Source organism: Acinonyx jubatus, chromosome A1, assembly GCF_027475565.1.
Source record: "Acinonyx jubatus isolate Ajub_Pintada_27869175 chromosome A1, VMU_Ajub_asm_v1.0, whole genome shotgun sequence".
In the NCBI taxonomy this organism is placed as follows: Eukaryota; Metazoa; Chordata; class Mammalia; order Carnivora; family Felidae; genus Acinonyx; species Acinonyx jubatus.
The window spans coordinates 125,678,388-125,699,760 of record NC_069380.1 but is presented as its reverse complement, the minus strand read 5'-3'; the positions used below and the strand labels follow the sequence as shown (position 1 = coordinate 125,699,760).

The 21,373-nt window shown below is 38.3% G+C and overlaps 1 protein-coding gene across 12 annotated transcripts in view; it reads left to right on the top strand.

Moving 5' to 3' along the window:
• The window catches only part of PDE4D (phosphodiesterase 4D), a 713,672-nt gene that overhangs the window by 490,184 nt on the left and 202,115 nt on the right, over positions 1 to 21,373 (top strand). For all 12 annotated transcript variants that reach the window (XR_008297094.1, XM_027041436.2, XM_027041455.2 and 9 more), the window contains exon 2: positions 6,888 to 7,079. Coding sequence is in view for 11 of the 12 variants with exons in the window: in XM_027041436.2 (XP_026897237.1) it covers positions 6,888 to 7,079 (192 nt within the window). In the remaining variant the exon portion in view is untranslated. The remainder of the gene's footprint in view (positions 1 to 6,887; positions 7,080 to 21,373) is intronic.

The following is a 21,373-nucleotide window of genomic DNA, read 5'->3' as shown; positions in this document are numbered from 1 at the left end:
GAGCTAACACACATTTTCCTGAAAAACGTGCCTTTGGGCATCTCATTTGGCACAAACCTGCTCCCTCCCATCCAGCTTGCCCTTTCTGGCATCCAGTCCACACATTGGACGTGCACTGTCATTTTCACCCAGAATCTTCTTGTTGTCCTGTGTCACTTGAGAGTGCCGTTGACAAGTCACACACAAGTGACGTGTGTTTCTGGAGATGAATTGATATTTTCCCTCATAAACAAGCATACACCTTTTGCCTTCGTGCCGGGCTTTTGTTTATAAAGAATTATCTGTGAAAACAAAGGGTAAAATGTTCCTGTTCTTAAATGCTGATCCTCCATGCAAACACAAGTATGATGCATGCCAAAAATGCCCACCATCATTTGACTGCATAATCTGCCAGACTGGCTAAATACCCTGTCCTCTCAGGGTGTCCTCTTTAAATTTGATATGCAGTTTTTGATTGATTGGAGGAGAATGCCATTCGTGCATATCCCTGTAAAATGCTTTATTCCATAGTCTCGTTTCTATAGGTAATCTGAACTAAAGAAATATTAAAATGGGGACTTTTCAGAAGCACTGTTGTCTTTACTCCAGGGAAGCTGTTTGACTTGCAGAGAAATCTTGAATGGGAAATACCACTGGCATTAATTAGAAACAGGTTTCATAGCCTCGTGGTATTTAATAACAGTGGGTAAAATATTTGTTATAAAGAGAAAAAATATTTTAAACGAATTATCCAACTCTGATTACACTTATATTAAGCCTGTGGGTGAACCAAGCACCTCCCCTCTAAATGGCAAAGCACCAAAATGGCTTCCATTGTATAGCCAACAGCATGGACTACTGTGTACACGGGAGGGTCAGGTATAAGAAAAAAACAGCCATGCACTTGTGATTTGAGGTGCCCGAGGTACACCCCGTGGCTGGAGACCTCAGGTCTGAGGAACTGTTTCTGCTCATTATATTCTCATCATATTCAGCTAGATCCCCACCCAGGTTGTTGGGACCTCCGTGCCCTCCACAGTTCCTAGCAGGAAATGATTCTTTCTCCTCAGTGAGGAATATCTCAAGAAAAATCAGCTCTCCACCCTCTCCCCAGAGGTTATCACACTGGAATTATGGAGTTGGGTGGAGACATAAAAGCCGCTAAAATTGTGAGAGCAATCTGGCTCCAGCGTCTCTCACCTCACTGCTCACCAGGGTTGATTCAATTGGCTTGGATGGCCAACACTCCATTCTCTCTCTTCCTTTCCTTTAGGTTCTTCCCAAAGCAGTGTATGCAGGTACAGAGAATGACCTAGATGGAGAGGCCCCCTCAAAGCTAAAGGGCAATAACAATAAAGATGACAATAGCCGCTAAATACTGGGAATGTACTAGCTGCCTGGCAGGGTGCTAAGTGCTTTCTAAACATTTTCTCTTCTAATCCCTTTAGTGGCCCTGGAGCTAGGCACTGCAATTATCCTTATCAGAAATGGAGGCTTAAAGAGGTACAGTAACTTACCCGAGAACATAGGACTAGAAAGCGGGAGGTCCAAGATTTGAAATTTAACCCACTTTTTCTATCTCCCAAGTGTAACGTTTTAACAGGAACATTTTTGGTGTCTTCCCTACTCCAGGACACGGAGCGATAAGATCTTTACTGTCAACAGGCCAGTGTTCTTAATACACAGTGACACAGGCAGCTCTCAGATGTTCCTGGCATCAGTGGAGGCGTCCAGGGTTCCCACCAGCTTACAGCTTTCAGCAGCTGCTATGTTCTCTCCAGAGTCTTCCCTTGGGAGCTCTTCACAGATGCTTTGATAATGGGACATCTGTTGATAGGGGCATCCAGCAGCTGCCCCCCTGGAGTCCTCATGTGTCGCACCTTCTTTGGGCTCCACACTGGGGATGAAAGGTCCCTACCTGAAATGAGCTGTTTACCCAGGACAATAGCAGGACCGTGGCTCATGGGAGAGCCCACATAATGGTCAAGAAGAGATGCAAAATGTTTAAACCAGAAGCGGGGTCTAGCATGAGGCCAAAGAACGGGAAATGACTCCAAGCAGACAAATAATTACAGGGTCAGTAGACACAAATCATAGGAATAGCAGAGGAAGCTGCAGGGAAGGTGGGTCAGGACAAGTAGCCAGTAATTCCACTGACATGGTGCAATGTGGAGAGATGGCGAGGAGTTTGGCCGGGTGCTCAGTTTGTCATCTGTTTGGTTTTTGTGTGGAGTGTATTCCTTAGATAGGGACGGGCCTGTGAAGTGAATGGTCCTGAGTAGTGCTAGTACACGTGGCCTTTAACAGTTCTGATTGCAACAGGCTCTGATCATTACCACCCCCCCACAGGGGGCCCTCCACAACCACATCGGTGCTTCTCCACAGATGCCTTCTGGGTAAAAGCCAACTCCCTTAGGGGATGTATGCATCCTTGAACTGCATGAAGGACAGCTAACATGTGGAATAACAGTGTGCCTCACTTAGTTCCATTTGCTAAGACCCTCTGCAGACCCACTGACTCTCCTTATTCCAAATGAACTCTCAAACTTATAAAGAGATCACCAAATGGGCTACAGCGTAGACTCTTTAACGCCTTACTGTTGTATTCAAAATTGGAAAAATAGGAAATGTGGCAAATTCCAAAATTTGGAGACTTATAAAGGCAGAGTCTCGGAATTAGCCTTGACATGCCAGATCTGTAAGTTAAAGATACTTAGGTATAAATGATACTTTCAAAGAGTTAGCATTTGAAGTTCCATCCACGTGAGAAAGCCCAGAGAAATTCTTATACTTTTGTAATGGATAATAGGAGGCTTTGCAGTAGAGACATGCACACAGGGACCGTTCTCCTGGGCTCTGGAATCAGACAGCTTAAGTTTAAAACCCACTTCCAGGGGCGCCTGGGTGGCTCAGTCGGTTAAAGCGTCTGACCTCGACTCAGGTCATGATCTCATGGTTTGTGGGTTTGAGCCCCACATCAGGCTCTGTGCTGTCAGTACAGAGCCCTCTTCAGATCCTCTGTCCCCCTCTCTCTGTTCCTCCCCTGCTTATTCTCTGTCTCTCAAAATAAGTAAATCTTAAAAAAACAAAAAATAAAACCCTGTACAAACTGTATGGTGTTGAACACATTACTTAATCTCAGTAACTCAGATTACTCATTGGTCAAGTGGAAAATAGAGAGCCTACTTCAAAGGGTTATTGTGGGGATTCGATGAGATAATGTATATAGGGTACAGAGCACAATGTCTGTCTCATGGAAAGTGTTCCAAAATTTTATTGTCGTTATCATCATTAGGATTACTAGTATCACCATCATCATTTCATCATTATTACCCTCCCCAATTCTTCACTTACTTTCCCAAGCTTCTGCTAATCTTTTTGCTTGGACTCCATTTTTTTGGCAGTGAGTCAAAAGAGGATTCATTATATGAAAGTGTTTGCCAAAGAATGTGCTTAGGAAGTTCACAGCTGATCTCTTTGGTTCCAGTGTCTAAAGATAGGCTTAACCCTTATCACCTTTTTGTTTTATTAATAATACCATGATTAGGCACTGTTTATAAAAGTTATGCTTCAAAAATAAGTAGCTTGTTTGAGCCCATGTATATTTTCAGACTAAATTAACTCTCAGTTAATTTACTACTCATTGGGTGAAGCAGTATTGCCTTGATTTGTCCCAAACATCACTTCTCTTAAGGAAGCTCCTTAATTTTAATTTTTTAACAAAAGAGCTTCTCAGTTTTTTTTTTTTTTTTTTTTGGTTTTAAGAGTAAATAATAAAACATCAGTGATCGTTTTTTAGATCATTCCTAATCTGTAAAGCTATACTAATATTTACTAGTTAATATAATTTTATCGATTTTTAGTAATCACTTCCTATAGATTGTGAGGTTTGATTTTTAGGTAATAGTTAAGGGATTGTTTTCCTGAGTTTAAAAAATGGTTTGGGCCTTTAGTTACAGTCAGTGTTCTTTCAGGCAATGATCTCCATCTAGTGGACAAATTGTTATATTACAACTTACAAAGAAAAATAACAAAACTAAAATATCCCATTATCAAGCATTTTATGAACTATGAATAAATTCTTGGTTTTAATAAATAACATTATTATAAAGACTATCAAATATTTCAATATACTTAGCACTGTTTTTCCCTAAACTTAGAGTGAAAAATTTATTTAAGTTGCTTAACTTAATTGGAAAAATTATAATAATAAATTCAGAAGTTTACAGATTTGGGGAATTATATTGGTATTACTCAGTTGAACTGAGAAAAACCAAACCAAAAATCACATTCCTATGTCTCTTATATTAATGTTTATGCATAGCAGGGAAATATATTTTACTTTTTAAAACAGTATGATCATCTTGATACTGAAAAGAAATCAACATGTTTTCTTATGTGTTCACATTAGGTCCTTCTCATGCTGAAGAGCTGCCATAACAGTGTCCCCAGAGCAGAAATCTCCCCCTTTCAAAGGACTTTAGTGTCTCTCAGCTGAATACTGAATGCCTTCAAAAGCCCTCTTTAAATACTACTATTGTAAGAAAACTTCTCAGAAGTCTGGATTCAACCCAACTTGAATTCATCTCATCACCTTTATTTTTGTATCTCAGTGTGCTTATAATAGGTGCTTAATAAGCACTTATTTATTTAATCATAGCCAAGAAGAGCTTGCCAGAGATCCTGAATAAGTCTCTCATAACTGTAGATCCCTTCTCCTTCTGGCCTTCCTCAGGATTGCCTAAAGTCCCACATGCATGAAGGCATTGTTCAGGTGAAACAGATGTCCCCTGTTTGCATGTCACAGTTGCCAATATACATTTATGGTTTACATAATTATTCATTAGAGCTGGAAGAGCTTCAGGAACAGTGGATGATTAAATCTAGTTAGCTCAGTAACTTTGGCCATTAACTTTTCTAGAAGCTGCTATCTTTGTCTATTAAATGAGTCTTTTCAACTCAACCTCTCATTGTCTTTTATGACCAAATAAATACATCTATAGAGTGATGCCATTCTTTTTTTTAATGTTTATTTATTTTTGAGAGGAGAGAGAGTGCAAGTGGGGAGGTGCAGAGACAGCGGGGAACAGAGGATCTGAGAAGGCTCTGTGCTGATAGCAGAGAACCCGAACTAATGAACTGCAAGATCATTACCTGAGCAGAAGCCAAACACTCACATGACTGAGTGCCCCATACAGTGATTCAATTCTTAAAAAATTCAGATTGGAAAACTTATTTATGAATGTCCATGCTAGATTATGAGTTTTTTCTTTTCTTTTCTTTTTTTTTTACTAGTTAGATTGATTTTGAGTCAAATGATTCTTCTTTAGTCATCGATACATAGATGATTCATGAAACATCAAGACCCTTGCTGATCTTCCACTTTGGCCTCTAATTTTTGGGTGATAACACTATTTATTAATAACTCCAATGGAGAAAGTAAAATAATGTTTTTTTAAATGTTTTTAAATTAGGTAGTTAATAGTTGGGGTGATATTTGTAATGGGAAAAAGATTGATAGTAGCTAAACTTGATTCATTTGTTTATTCATTCAACAATTTTTTACACTACATATTTACTGGGTTATCTGAACTATTACCCTCTTCTCATATGAACACCTAAGACTTGACTTTAATACTGCTTAGTATTTGACTAGAAGAGCTCTTTGTGGAAATTTTATGTATATTGTAAGGACTGTGAGGTCAAGAACTGTAAATTTGTGGCTCTGTCTTTTCCCAAATCTGAAATCTGTATTGCCAAGCACAGTGCCTTCCATTTATTCAATCATCCATTCAAACCACTTAGAAAAGGTTTCTGAAGTGCCATGTGAAGTGCTAGGAACACTCAGAGTTTCCATTCTCAGGGAGCTCACAGTCTAGGAATGGAGACCAATTGGTAAGCATTTTCAGTTCATTGTAAATGCTACCAATAGGGAGTGGAAAGATGCCTTGGGAGTACAGAGGAAGGCATGTCATAAGGGTGTGGGGCATCAGGGCAGCCTTTAAGGTAAATGTTAAGTCCTCGATGAATAGTAACAAGGAGGCAGGGGACTGGAAGGTTGAGTAGAGTAGTCAGGGGAGCAGGAGATTAGGTAGTGATGGCCTGAGACAAGGATGTGATGGTTAAGTGAGTGGAACATAAAGTGCCTGATGGAAGAGGGTTGCATGTTGAGATTGAGAAAATGGTTGATTGCATTGATTCAATCAAATGGTTGACTGAAAGTGGATAGTTAAAACTCTGTCATTCTAGCCAAGAAATTTGGACTTTACCCTGAGGACAAGAGTGAGCTATTAAAAGGTTTTGAACTGACAAAAATCATGGTCAGATTTATACTTTAAGAAGACTCACTCATGGTACAGAGTGGAAAATGGATTCAAGAGACTAACTTAAAGTCTGTTACAATAATGTAGGTGAGAGTTGGTGAAATCCTGAACTTAATATGTTGGCATTGGGGATGGAGGGAAGTGGATACAGCAGAAATTTGTGACTGGATGGGCATAGACAGGAGGGAGAGAAAGCCCAGGCTTGGGGAAGCAGTGGTATTAGGCAATATAATGGGAACTTGTTGAATTGAACCCAAGTAGTTAGAGAATTACTGTGTATTTCTTCTTTTCCTAAAAGAAACTTAGTAGAACTATTCTTAGTAGAATGGCTTTTTAACTTAAGTTTACAGAGACCTGTGTCTTGTATCTGGTCAGTTAACAAAAGTACCCAAAACTTAAGGAAGACAATAATATGAAGTCAGTGTATTTTTTTTTTTACCTTTGTGTTTTTTAATGTTATCATTTTTAACAGTTGGAATCAGCTGTGAATGTTCCCACTGTCACTTCCTAAACCAGAATCTCCCTTTACCACCATATCAACATACAAGTGTTCATGGCAGTGTTATTCTTCTCCTTCTTTCACAGTTTTGATGTGGACAATGGCACATCTGCGGGACGGAGTCCCTTGGATCCCATGACCAGCCCGGGATCTGGGCTAATTCTCCAAGCAAACTTCGTCCACAGTCAACGTCGGGAGTCCTTTCTGTATCGATCCGACAGCGATTATGACCTGTCTCCAAAGTCTATGTCCCGGAACTCCTCCATTGCCAGTGATATGTAAGTATAATGATGAACAAAGGGCAGAGGGAACTTCTATAGGAAATCAAGTACATTTATTTGGTCAGTTGATGATCTAATAAAACCAATGACATTTGTTCAACTGCATCATTCTCTATGTTAGAAAGAACAGTGAGTAAAATTATACAAGCTGGAAATAAATTGTAGATTTACCTTGAGTACCCTGTCTCTCTTGAAAAGAAACATTTATTTTCCCAGAGAGTACATTGTCTGAGAAAAGTGAGAAATAGAATTTAAATGGAAACATTTATACTTAAAACATTAGCTTATATTCATGTAGAAACTGACTTTTAGCTACCTAGCCACATGAACATTCATAATATTTCAAAGTGCTTTAAACTCAGTTTGAGAATCTTGAGATATTAGAATGAATAGCACTTTTAACATATCCCAGTTGACGTACCATACGGATGTTTGCACTGGTCTGCCATATCATTGGAGAGATCTTGGGAGGGCTTTGCTAAAATTAAACCATTTAAAAAATTAATGTTTATTTATATTTGAGAGAGAGAGAGAGAGAGAGAGAGTAGGGGAGAGAGATGGAGACAGAATCTGCAGCTGACTCCAGACTGCAGGCTGCGAGCTGTCAGCATAGAGACCAATGCAGGGCTCGAATTCAAGAGCAGTGAAATCATAATCTGAGCCGAAGTCAGCTGCTGAACAGACTGAGCCACCCAGGAGCCCCTAAAATTAAACCATTTTTGGAATATTAATCACCAGAGGCAAGCGCTGAAAACATCAGACAGATCTGAATATCATTTAAGACACTGCACAGCTTGGAAAATGGTTAAAACTGATAAGCACATTTGCAGATCATATACGTCATTAGCTCATTTTCTCAGAACATTCCATTTTTGTGTTTACTGTAGTGTTCATTAGTTTTCTAATTTCTGGAGGTTTCTAAATAGGACTTGTGCTGTCATTTGTAATTCTGCCTCTGTATAGAGTCGATTTCCTCCTCTGCATCTGGAGATTTATCCAGTAACACTCACCATCTTTCATGACACTATCTCAAAAACTCGATACAGGTTGCAATTCCTTGTACAGGAATTAGATGATATAGAGTCTGTGAGGGTTCAGTGATATTCCTGGCATGGTAACAGATTATCAAGGTAGCTTTATAGGTCTAAGTGAGGTCCTAGAAGTGAAATTGTGCTTTACCCATTTTTCACAAGTATCGTTCCGGTTGCCATTTTATTAATAGTTGTTAGATGATAATACTGCATTCTTTCCAACTAAATTGCAATCATTTTTTTAAAGTTTATTTATTTTCAGAGAGAGAGAGGACATATGTGCATGAGCAGGGAAGGGGCAGAGAGAGAGGGGTGAGAAAGAGAGAGAGAGAGAATCCTAAACAGGCTTCATGCTGTCAGTACAGAGCCTAATGTGAGACTCACACTCACAAACTGTGAGATCATGACCTGAGCCGAGATCAAGAGTTGGATGCTTAACTGACTGAGCTACTCAGTCACCCCTAAACTGCAATTATTTTGATTCAAATACTGAATTATTAAACTCCTATTTAGTAGCTGTCTTTGTTTGAAGCACTGCAGGATATACAAGAAAACTATAAGACAGGGTTCTTGACCCCAGTTAACTAATAACCTTATGGAATGACAGGTCTCAGATCTAATAATTACTGGAAAAAGATAGCATGTAAGCCCTAATGTGTGTCCTTGTGAGCTATAGGTAAAGGTACTTCACCACCTACCTTTATGCATAGGTCTGCACCATCTTTCCAGAAATATTCAGTTTCCTTTTGTTTTTCTCTGCCCTTTTGGCAATGAAACTTTTTCAGTAAGTTCTAGGTCTCCCTATCCTTCTGCCCCTATCCCACAGATCTACGTTTCCTTACCATGTTATATTGCCTCAGTATTCTGAAATCTATCTTCCATTCATATTGACCTCAGAAAATCCATTTATGTAAGTAATATTTGTCAATCACCCACAGAGTGGAAGGAAGACGCCAATTATTAGAGGAAACACAAGGTGTGTCTCATCCCCTGGCCTTCATCACTCTTGGGTCCTCTCTTCCCTCCTGCTCACAGACGTCTTCTTCACCAACATCTTGTATCACACTGCAACATACTTCCCCAAAGTATAGCTCCTGACCTGTGGTCTGTGCTTTGGAAAACTCTTTTGTATATGGGTTCAACTATCAGCTTTCATCGGATGACTTCTCAGTATCTCTGGCCCTGCAATCTCAGTTGAGCTCAAGATCTCTAGCACTTACATGTTTTCTGGAAATGTGTACTCTGTTATTCAGCTGTACCTGACAGTTCTTAATCAGTACATGTTCATTATTAACAAGTGAGCTCTAGGTCTATACCACTATTGCCTTCTGGAAATTTATGCTTTCTTGTTCAACTGTTACCCTCATGATTAATACATATCTGTCATTAATTCATTGTAAAATATAGACATGCCAAAACAACTTCCTTTTCCCAATGACCCTATTTCTATGATATTTTTGTCCCATTTTCTCATATTTGAAATTCAAGACATTTGTTTATTCATTCACCCATCATAAAAATACTTATTGAGCAAATATAGTGTATTCAAAGCTGCCAATCTGCAGATAGTGGGAGGGTTGACATTTTAGACCAGTAAAATAAAATATGGTCAGCATCATCCTTGAGGCATTCACAAAATTGTGGGAGCAGAGAGAAGGGAAGGACCTTTTGACAGTTAGGGAAAGCCAGGCTAATGGTGGTAATATTTGCATAATGTTAGACATAGAAAAATCATGTCTCCATTAAAAAATAACAATCTGGTTGATGTGAATAGTGAAATGTGGCAGGAGGGAAAGATGATGTGAATACAGTCTATGGGACCTGATAGTTTTTAGGTGAGATTCAACACACTTACATTCTTTTTATTGCTTCTGATTACTCTATTGTTAAGTGATTATATAGGGTGAAGTGACCACAGGGAAGTAGATCATGCTGAAATTCGTAGAAACAAAGTAGGTTAAGTATGTTGCAGACTCAGTCAAGAAAGTGGGGGTGGGATGACGAAGTTGGTTCAGAGGCAGGAGGATTACAAAATAGCACGCGTGCGTGCATGCATGTGTGTGTGTTGGGGGACAGCCAGTGGATAGAGAGTCAAAAAGAATGCTGAAGTTTTCATCCTGAACAAGTAAATGAGTGGTGACGTTGACATAAGGAACACAGGATGGAGAGTAGACAATGTAATGGCAAATAATGGAAGATGAATTTGGCTCTTATATTGTGAGGATAAAACTCTAAGGGAAACAAGACTATAGTGAAAGGACAAGGACAGAGAGCAGAAACAACTCTCTGGAGGATGAGAAGACATGAGAAGAACCAATTACTTTCTGTAATTGCTAGGTTTGTGTTGACAGCTGAGTGAGGATAACAGAATTAGAAGCCCAGTGGGTTGAGGAGTGAATTGAAAGCCGAGGTATCAACAAATGTAGGCATCTCCTTCAAAGTCCATAAATTAAAGGGGGAGGGAGGAGTAAAGCTGCTTTAGGGAGAATTAGGTTCAAGGAAAATTTCTTGGAATTCAGGACAGGTGAACTGAGAGAAAGAGGAAGCATTAAATATGGAGCTGTAGCCACTGACAAAAATACAATGAGGAGCTCAAGTAAAGGGATTAACTTTGGCAAAGTGGTAGAGAAAAGTGATGTAATCTATTGTCTAAAATTTTAGTAAATTGATTTTTGAATACAAGTGCACAGATTGTTTCTCTTATACCCTCTAGTGTATTCTGGTAACGATTAAATATTCCATGCATTTTATGAAAAGCCTATATTTTATATTTACATTGTGTTTTTCTTTCTAAAGCAAACTATAAGGATGACCTAATTTTTCCCTGTACCTATGCAAGACATTTTTTTTTAATCTGATTGGGTTTATGTAAGATTGACAAATTTAATCAGGCCTTGATGCAACTCTATAAATTTTTGAAAAGTAATGTCTTGACACGTTCAGCTTTTTTTCATTCCCCCTGGATATTTACATTGGAGCAATAAAGTGGCAGACTGCTGGAAAGCATACTTTCCCCTAGGGAGATCAAGTTTCTCAGAGAAGCAAGGTGAATAGAATAAATAATCACCGGGGCAGCTGGGTGGCTCAATTGGTTAAGCTTCCAACTTGGGCTCGGGTCATGATTTCCAGTCCACATGAGTTCAAGCCCTTATGTCGGGCTCTGCGCTGACAGCTCAGAGCCTGGAGCCTGCTTCAGATTCTGTGTCTCCCTTTCTCTCTACCCCTTTCCTGCTCGCACTCTGTTTCTCTCTCTCTTTCAAAATAAATAAACATTAAAAATTTTTTTAGTTTAAAATACAGAGTAAATAATCACCATTTTAGTCATTAATCTGACAGTACCTATATCTTCTACACGTAAAGGATTATGCCTTCTCTTCACTTGACTCCACAAGTAGCCATATGTAAGCCTCCATTTTCTTATCTTACCTAGTTCATGATAATACTGAGAATATTATTCAGTGTCTATAATTCAACTGTACTTTATAGGGAATGATACCATCACATATTTTAATCACTTTTGATGATTTTATATTTATCGTTCTAGTTAAGCATATCCATTGAGAAAACCCCTTAGAAACTTCAAATTCAAACAGTACCATTGAAGGTCTGTGATTACCTATGTGCATGAGATGTTTGGGAAAACCTTTAAATGCTCTTTAAGTTGAAATATAATTGTTTAATTTATTGAGAAAGTGAGAAGAAAAATCATTACTTCCTAATAGACAGGACATCATCATTTTATCTTCTATAAATAGATCCTAGTGAAACAGTGGAGACAATAGGGAGAAATTAAGACTAATAATGGTCATAATGGTGATCATAGCACATGTTGCCTGTGTATGTCACCCTTTACTTTTGTAAGTATTTTCACGTCTGCAACCTCACTTGATGCTTTTAATAGCCCTATAGATAGGAACATCATTACACCAGTTTATAAATGAGGGATCCAAGGTCCTCAGAGCTTAAACTTTTTTAAAGCTACAACAAAAATTTTAATCATCTCTAGAGCATTTTTTTGAAAATGCCGTTGTAAACAAAGTGCTGTGAACTATTGTAGCAGAATCTGCTGAGAAACAGAAGTCACTGTTAACCAAATTCCTTTGACCCAATGGATTATTTGGCATTATGAAAATTTGTTTTTTAATTATATTTTAAGAATAAAATTAAGTAAAAGCTCAAATAAGTCAAAAGAAGTAATAAAGAAAATATGTGACTGACTCTTGGAAAATACATACAATTATATAGGACAAGGCTAAATTTAGCATCTAAAAAATAAGCTTATATAAGGCAAAAGTGAAGTTGCTGGCAGCTTCTGCTCAGAAGGCTACCACATAGTTTGGTCAATGTGTCCCCATTAGCAAGAATAATAAGAAAGAGTAAAATTTTAAAGCACCAGCATAAGTACAGTAGAGAAATAAATATGTGAAAAGTAAATTTAAACTACCATTAATCATAAAAGGTATTTTATAAAAATAGGAAAAACTACATAACAGAAGATTGCTGTCATGAAGAAACAAGCAGAAAATTACAGAATAAATGAATAATTACATAAAACGTATGCAGCTTTTTCCCCTTAAAGTTCTCCAAAATGCATTTAACCTTGTTTATCCTTCTGAATTACAGTGATTTCTCTTGTTGCACTTCCTCCAGTCATATAATGTTGTTTATATTTGCAAATACATGGATATCCCAGGAAATTTAATGGGAGAATTATCAGTGTAAAGACAAATAGAATTTAGTAACAAAACTATGAGTTTATTGAATACACGGTGCCTGTCAAACCACTTCACTTGAAAAGCTTTTCAGTTCACCTCTTGCCCCAATCTTCTGCCATATAAACATCAACGTACAGAACCAGAGGCAATCCAAGTAGCTCTTTATCCATACTTACATACTTACAGCTACAGAATATGGGGGAAAGGTGCAGAAGAGGGAAGGAGAAGGAGGTGAGTAGACTCAATATACCACGGAAAATGGGGGCACACTTGTCAGTCTAGGTCCTTAGTCCCCATCATCCCATAAAAGTATAGGGCCACATTGATCATGTCTTTGGAGTGCCACAGCACTCTGGACATCCAGCACTTCTGGACATTCTCCCAGCGAATTGACATGATCTCGCACCCCTTGTCTCAAATTGCTACCCCCTCAGCACCTCTTGAGCCTTTAGTAGTTAGCAACTGCCTCACCAACTCTTGAGCCTCGATTGTGAATTTTCAGTCGTAGCCATTCTTGGCCCCTTCTTGAGTAGAAGGATGCTGTTGCCTCTAGTCCTGAGTTTGAAAAAGGAAAAGATGATTGTTTACATTTCTATTCATTTCTCCTGTTACAGGTTACATTATTCTTCCTTGGTCTTCTTACTAGCGTATCTCTAACAAGAAAAAGAAAAAGATACATTATTATACCATTGAGTCCATCTCCTTTCTAACCTTCATTTACCCTTTGAGAGTCCTCTGGAATTAAACACAGAAAGGTATAATGGCCACATAATTCCTGCCCTAATTCCTGAGTTTTCTTGACTGAGGTGTCCTCACCCTTTGTCTATGGTATGAGAGTAAGGAGACCAGGGCCATGTTTTCATTGCCAAAACGTGGGCTGCATGCAGTACCCTGGGGCACTGCAGAGAACTCACATGGCTGCCTGGGGTATTTTAAGGGAAACATTGTAACATCTGTCAGTCACCTGGGGAACCAATAGCTAGACTTAGTTCCCAGTTTCAACTTTAGGTCATTATTTTTTCTTTCTGTGATACCTTATCTTTGCAAAACTGAACTTTTGATGATTGCTGTGATCAAAAGCAAGTACTACACAAAAGTTAATGTGGAACAGAAAATGAGGCAGGCATCATCCAATCTTATTCCAAAGTGAGAAGTTGTGGGGTCCTCAATAAGTGCTAAACTGTCGTGACAAAACCTTATTCAATAGTTTGGACCTAAATACTTAATATTTGTAGCTATTCATTATTTCTTTTGGCCAGCGATTGCCATAAACAATTACTGAGAACTAAGAGTGTCGTGAACTGAGAAAGTCTGAGAACCTCTGTGTTAGAGTGATTGTACATGTCCTTAGGATTGGAGTTAAATCAAATCTCTGGGTGAAGAGAGATTTGGTTAAGAGAAAGAAAAAACGACTCTACAGATTTGAAGCCATGAACTTCTTGAGCTCTAGAGTAGAGAATTTATTCCATTTCTAGTTATGTTAGGACCCCAGGTAGACAAAAACCTTTGATTATTGTCAAAAGCAATGTTATTTTGATAATGAGCCAGACAAACCATGCTTTTTCTTCCATTCCCTGTTGGTTGGCCACTATTACTATTATCATTGTAGAATATTGATGCAGACACTAACACTAACCATTAAATACCAAGAAGCCTGTTGGCAGACTATTCTTAGGTCGTAGAATACCTTTTTTTGCTACATTGTTTTTTCTTCTCTATTTTTTTTATAATTCCACTTCTTTGTCTAGTCACTGAGGTCATTTTACATCTGCCTCAAGAGACCAAAACAACAACAAGAAAAAAAAAAACTACACCAAAAATAAGAATTCCATGAATGGTAAAAACAATATTTGTAAAGTAGTTAAACATACTTCTTGAGTCTTTGAATTAAGGAATTAAAAATACCAGCCAAGTACACATTTTATTTCTTTCTAATCTCATACTTTTAAAAAATTATAAAAAGGAAGTTCTAATGTTCTGACATTTTAACTGATCATGTCTATTGATGCCATAGAGTAAAAATAAAGAGTTGATTTTAATGCATTACTCCAGCAAGATGGTGTGAGCATGTTTAGGTAACAAATTAATTAACTTATTTGTTCAAATAGGCTTTGATTATCAGTGCCAAATAATAGATATATCTTGAGGTCTTAGGAGAAATGGGAAAATAAGTATTAGTTTTGACAGGTCCTTAAAGCAGGGGAAAACAGAAATAGAGAATGACCAAACATTAAATACTCATTATTTCTGTGATTAGATTCCTGCAATCTATTACATCTTCAGGGGAATTTGCCCTAATATTTAGTGTGCCATTTTCCTTTCTGAATTTTCTTCATATCCTGTACATTCCTCAGTTGTTTGGACTCTAGTTTTAACTGTGTGGCAGGGGGGAAGGGGGCACAGGGAAGAAACATAAAGATAGTCACCCAAGTGTTCTTCAGCTCCAATACCTAGAAGAAAAGGGTCTATGAGAATGAGCTGTTTAAACTTGTTAACATTTGATGATACAGCTATACTCTTACCTTAGACTTATTATTTAACAAAGGGTAACATCTACTTTTAAAAAAAAGAGAAGAAAAGGTGCTTAAAATAAAAGTGATCACCCCACAATTCTGTGAGTCATCAGACTCCTGCTGGAGAGTAAACTTGAATCAACCTCAGTCATGGAGGAGCCAGCTTATTTTTCAGTGTGTACAAAGAACACAATCCCTCGGAGCAATCTGTGAGTAAAATTAACTAAAATTAGGAAATTTTTAAAACCATGTTCAATAAGAAAAATGAGCACAGTAGCCTGTCCAGCACTGTCAGTGCTGAGTGGCCCCAGGTGAGTGACTGGGGTGGAAATTATTGGCTCCTGTCTCTTGATTGGTCAGGGGCAGGTGGCCATTACAAAAGAGGTTCTATCTAGTTCTGTCAGTTGTGGACACCGGGCCTGAGGGATCTCATTGGTTTCCTTTCCCCCATGTTCATTCCTCTGTGTATTAAGGAGGACTAAAATAAAAACCATGCTCCAGTGTATTCAAAAATGAAATTTTCTGAATTTTAAATTTTGGTGATGGGTGGTAGGAATGGGCAGTTGGTGACAGGCTGGGAGAAAGAAGACAGTCCATTCCTGACGGAAGTGCCACGTCCGTGTCTTCTACCATTTTCCAAGTAAAGGACTGTGTTAATTGCCTGCATTTTTAGTTCAGAGTGAAATGTTTTTCCTCATTCAGCAAATATTGACAGTGGCTATTCCATGCCAGGGTATTGTTTGAAGATACCATAGGCCCACGGAAACAAGAGAAAAATTTTGTTTGGATCGTGCATTCCTGTCACTTATTTTTTTATTAATTCTAGGTAGAAAAGGAGACTTTGCCAGTCAATATTAAGATTCCTATATATCCCTGTTTCACTTACATATCAGTCACTTTAAATATTTATTTTGCTTACCAGTCTTAGATCCTTAGTGAATTATTCTCCATGTCTTCTGTACTGTTATCTGAGCCATATAAAGTAATCATAGTCCTAGAACATTTATGGGATGTGTTTCTTGAGATAAGATGTACTAGGGAGTATGAGTAACTCATTCCCACTAAATCCCTGCAATATGAAGCATTTAAAGGTATAGTATTACAAAAGTGGACAAAGGAAGCCTTTAACGAGACCCATGGTTTTTCTTCAGAAAAAAAAAAGAAAACAAAAAAAAACAAAAAAAACAGGTAAAGAACATCAGACACTGGACTTTGCTATTAGCTTTCTGGCACCTTGCTGTGTACCACAGGTGAGATTTGCTGTAGAAATAGCATAATGATTCCACCTGCCTAGTGCAATTTCTCTCTGGTTTTGTGTCAGGTTTCCATTAACTGTCTTGAGATTTCAGGGGTTTTCTTAACCCTGGACAAAGAAAAGTGTGTTGTCATTAATGACTGGACAATTTATGTCTAGACATATGTAAGCTTTCAGTTTCTGTAACTTCTCACTGGAAGTGACAAGTTAAAAGCAGGAGGAGAGGGGCGCCTGGGTGGCTCAGTCGGTTGAGCGTCCGACTTCGGCTCAGGTCATGATCTCGCGGTCCGTGAGTTCGAGCCCCGCATCAGGCTCTGTGCTGACAGCTCAGAGCCTGGAGCCTGTTTCGGATTCTGTGTCTCCCTCTCTCTCTGACCCTCCCCTGTCCATGCTCTGTCTCTCTCTGTCTCAAAAATAAACGTTAAAAATTTTTTTTTAAAGCAGGAGGAGAGAATATCTGCTTGCCTCTCTGAAAATGCGGGAGGCTGCACTGTCACAGAGAATCATTTAAGCAGTTCAGTGGACAACATTGTCTCCTAGTAAATGGTTACGAATGGTCCCCAAACCAAGACCTTTCAGTTCATTGTTTCACTCCCAAGGAGAACAAGGCTATATGCAGATCTCATGTTTCCTTGTCTCAATGTCCAATCCGGGTTTTGCATCTTTGAAAACTTCAAACTGAATTTGTTCTGTGCACCAGGGCCAGCTTGTTTGTTTGGCTTGTTATTTTTTGTTTCTCTGTTTGATTGCTTTTTTTTTGGGGGGGGGGAATCGGAGGGGGTTGCTAGAAAAGTCAGAAAACAAGCATTATGATTTATGTGCTCTCTAAAGATCCCTATGGCAATTTTTTTAACTGCATTGGAATAAAACTTTCATCTAATCATTATTATTTTCAATTATGAATACATTCCTACAGAAACTAAAAAGAAGGTAGTTGATAAAAAGAACTATTTTACATTAAATCATAGTTAGTTGCACATGTTGTCTTTTCATAGGTATTCTTTGTGTTCAGTCCATTGAGTTTCTATTCATTTATTCCACCTACTGTAGAGATGAGGCAAAATTTCTAACACATGTTTCACTATTTTTTGGTTTCACTTGTTTGCTTTGCATTTGTTTATAGGTAGCCCGTTTTATACTATTTATCTAGGGAGGAGATTTGATGTTTCCCAGACAGACAACTTGTCTAGAATCCAGTTCTCCAAACACAGGAGCACTTTGCAAATGCTCAAAGATTCGTGAACAAACCTTGCAGTCATCAGTTTAAGTTTGGTATATTCACAAGGTCTACCATGTTTCCTCCTTTGTGGCTAAGCTTCAGTAGACTCTGAGGAGTGAAGCACATACCTTTAGTTTTTGACAAGTATTTGATACATGCTTAGAAGTATACAGATAGGAATATGTTCTTAAAAATGTCCTGGCATCTGAGACACCTGGGTGGCTCAGTGAGTTAAGCATCTGACTCTTAATTTCAGCTCACGTCATGATCTCACAGTTCCTGAGATCGAGCCCCGCATAGGGCTCTGTGCTGACAGCACGGAGCCTGCTTGGGATCCTTTCTCTGCCTCTGTCTCTCTTAAAATAAATAAGCATTTAAAAAAATTGCTTGGCATCTGGATAGTCCTTATAATTGATAGAGAATTCTCCCATAAAATTTAATGCTTAATCCTCAAAACAATCATATTAAGAAAACTAGGAAAAATATCATTAGCTCAGTTTTAGAAATCACAAATTTCTGCCTAGAAATATTTTGCATGTGGTTGAGCACATCTGCATATGCATGCATACACACACACACACACACACACACACACACACATGAATTACAGTCCAGGTATCTTGACCCTGAATATGGTAATTTTGATCACCAGCTTTTGCTAGACCATTCCTTTGGTATTTGCTGGCAGGACAGCAGCCTCTAGATGAGACTATAATAAATAAGTAAAACAATTAAACTAAAATCTTTATTTCTCTTTAAGGGATGGAGAATCTTTTTTTCCCCCTCAAATCAGTTAATATACAGTGTAGTCTTGGCTTCAGGAATAGGCTGCCAGGATTCATTATTTACATATAACACAAGTGCTCATCCCAACAAGTGCCCTCCTTAATGCCCATCACCCATTTAACCCACCCCCTCAACCCTCAGTTTGTTCTCTGTATTTAAGAGTCTTTATGGTTTGCTTTAAGGGATGGAGAATCCTGATGGGCATCTGGGAAAATTTTTTTGGCTGAGGGTCTTTGCCATTTGCCAATCAGGAATTTTTGCTATTTTAATGTATCAATGTTCTTTTGCCTCCAAGCTGAGAGTAGATTTTTATTATTATTCAGTTATATTAAAGATTGTCTTCCCTCAGAAGACTTGCAACTGAAGTTTTCTACAGATTGCTCAAGAACTGCAGTGGTTAACATGATAATCATCAGCTATTATGATCTTCTCATATTTTAAATTAATTAAAATTAAATAAAACGTAAACTTCAGCTTCTCGATTGCACTAGTCACATTTCAAGTCCTAAGTAGCCACATGTGGCTAGTAGATCCTGTATTGGATAACATGGATAGAGAATATTTAATAGTTCTGTCATTGCAGAAATTTCTGTTGGACCGTGCTATTTCAGAATCTGGAATATGTACTATTATGTGACTGCACAATAGTCTGAATCCACTCAAGCATGCAGAAGGCAGCATGGTGTGGTAGAAACTAAACAGCATTTTAAAGCCTGAGTTTAAGTCCAGCTACACTACACATTTCTATGTCTTGGGATTCTGTGACACAGTAAGATTTCAAAAACTACCTGGGAGGCTGACCCCCAGGTCAGCAACCACATGCTTTGCCATTTTGCCATGTAAATGACATTAATAAGAAAATCTTTATCAATATACACAATCATTTTATTTTTAAAAGGCATTTTCATTTCAATAAAAAAGGACATGACCTTGGAATGAAGGAGAGTTTTCAAAAGGAATGTGTTTGCCTTGTTCAAAACCCTACCCCATGGTCCATGTTTGCTCTCACTTTGACAAGGACCAATGAACATTCTGTTGGGCAAGCACTAGCTCTCGCCTTGGCGTTTGGAAACCACTGAAGTCTGCTGCTTGCCAAGGGCATGACCGCCACTGAGTTACTTAAGTTTCCCTGAGCCTACATCCTTATCTTAGAATGGGAATATGGGCATCCGATTAAGGCACAGTCTTCAGAATTAAATACTGTGTGCCAACAGAGCGCAGTATCTGGCACATAGTAGGGATGCATAAGACGGTACTGCTTCTTACTCTTACTCTTACTCTTCTCTATGTGATCACACTGTTCTTTTTAATACACCGAATCTTTTTATCCCATGAAGATCTTTAAGAATTGTTGCATTAGCTCCCCATACATCTTTCTTCCTAACCCATCCTGGAGAAAAACCAAGAGGGCAGGGCCACTGACGTTAAGAATGAGACTGTCAGATAAAATACATTTCTGTGAAAGAGGAACCTATTCCTAGAACACAAAGTGAGGGCACTTGTGAAAGCTTGCTGAGTCCTCAGCCCTCTCCTTCACTCCTCACCCTGCACAAAAGTCCCTATTCAAAACTATGATGGTAATTTGTGACATCAGCACTCTTGGAAGAATCCCTCCATTGTAGTGGCTTTTATTAAACAAAATAACTAATGTGCTTAGTGACTATAGCTATATACACTTTGTAACTTATTAAAATTGGAAAGTGGTTTGATGTATAATTATAAAAAAATTATAAAATTTAGAGATTTTAGGTTATCTTTTGTGCCATAGTATAACTAACAAATTTGAGTTGATTTACTGGCATCATGTACCTTCTCTGATGATGCCCAGATTTTTGTTTTATGACAAATAAAGAGATTACACTTCAAACTAGAGAAGTTTTGCTTCTGTTGCATTAACTCCACTTCCATTTGCTTTATCATCAGGACATGTGATAACAGCAAGCCTGGGTCAAAAACTGAGGAGTTTTCTTTTAAGAATTAGGGGAGTCAAATATCAGTCTCGTTTGTAATTCTTAAAATGTGAATAAGACGTGAGCATATGATCTAAATTTCAGTAGACTAAGTGACTTCTAAGGTCATATCCATTTCTAATATTTTTTTACATTTATTTATTTTTGAGAAACAGAGTGAGACAAAGCATGAGCTGGGGAGGGGCAGAGAGAGAAGGAGACACAGAATCTGAAGCAGGCTCCAGGCTCTGAGCAAGAGGTCAGCACAGAGCCTGATGCGGGGCTCGAACCCACAAACTGTGAGATCATGACCTGAGTCAAAGTCGGACGCTCAACCGACTGAGCCACCCAGGCACCCAGGTCATATCCATTTCTAAAGTTATATATTCAATAATTTTTTTAATTTCAAGAATTTACTTTTTAGAGCAGTTTTAGTTTCATAGCAACATTAGGAGGAAGATACAGAAATTCCCCATATATGTCCTGCCCCACCCCAAATCGCAGGCTCTGTTATGTTTTAATCATATGAAATGAAACATTCCATAAAATATACTGTTTGCAGAGCAGATGTTCTTTAAAGAGTTTCTTTCTATTGCATTGTACAGGCAAAATAATAAATTCTATTTATACTAATGAGGCTGGTGATGGGTTTTCTCGCCCAGTACTTTTTTCCCTGTTATTTGAAATACAGAAGGCAGAAGACCAACATACTTATGTAAAAGGAAAGAGAGCCTATAAAATTTCCCTAAGGATCACACACACACACACACACACACACACACACACACACACACATTTACATATATTTACATATATGCACATA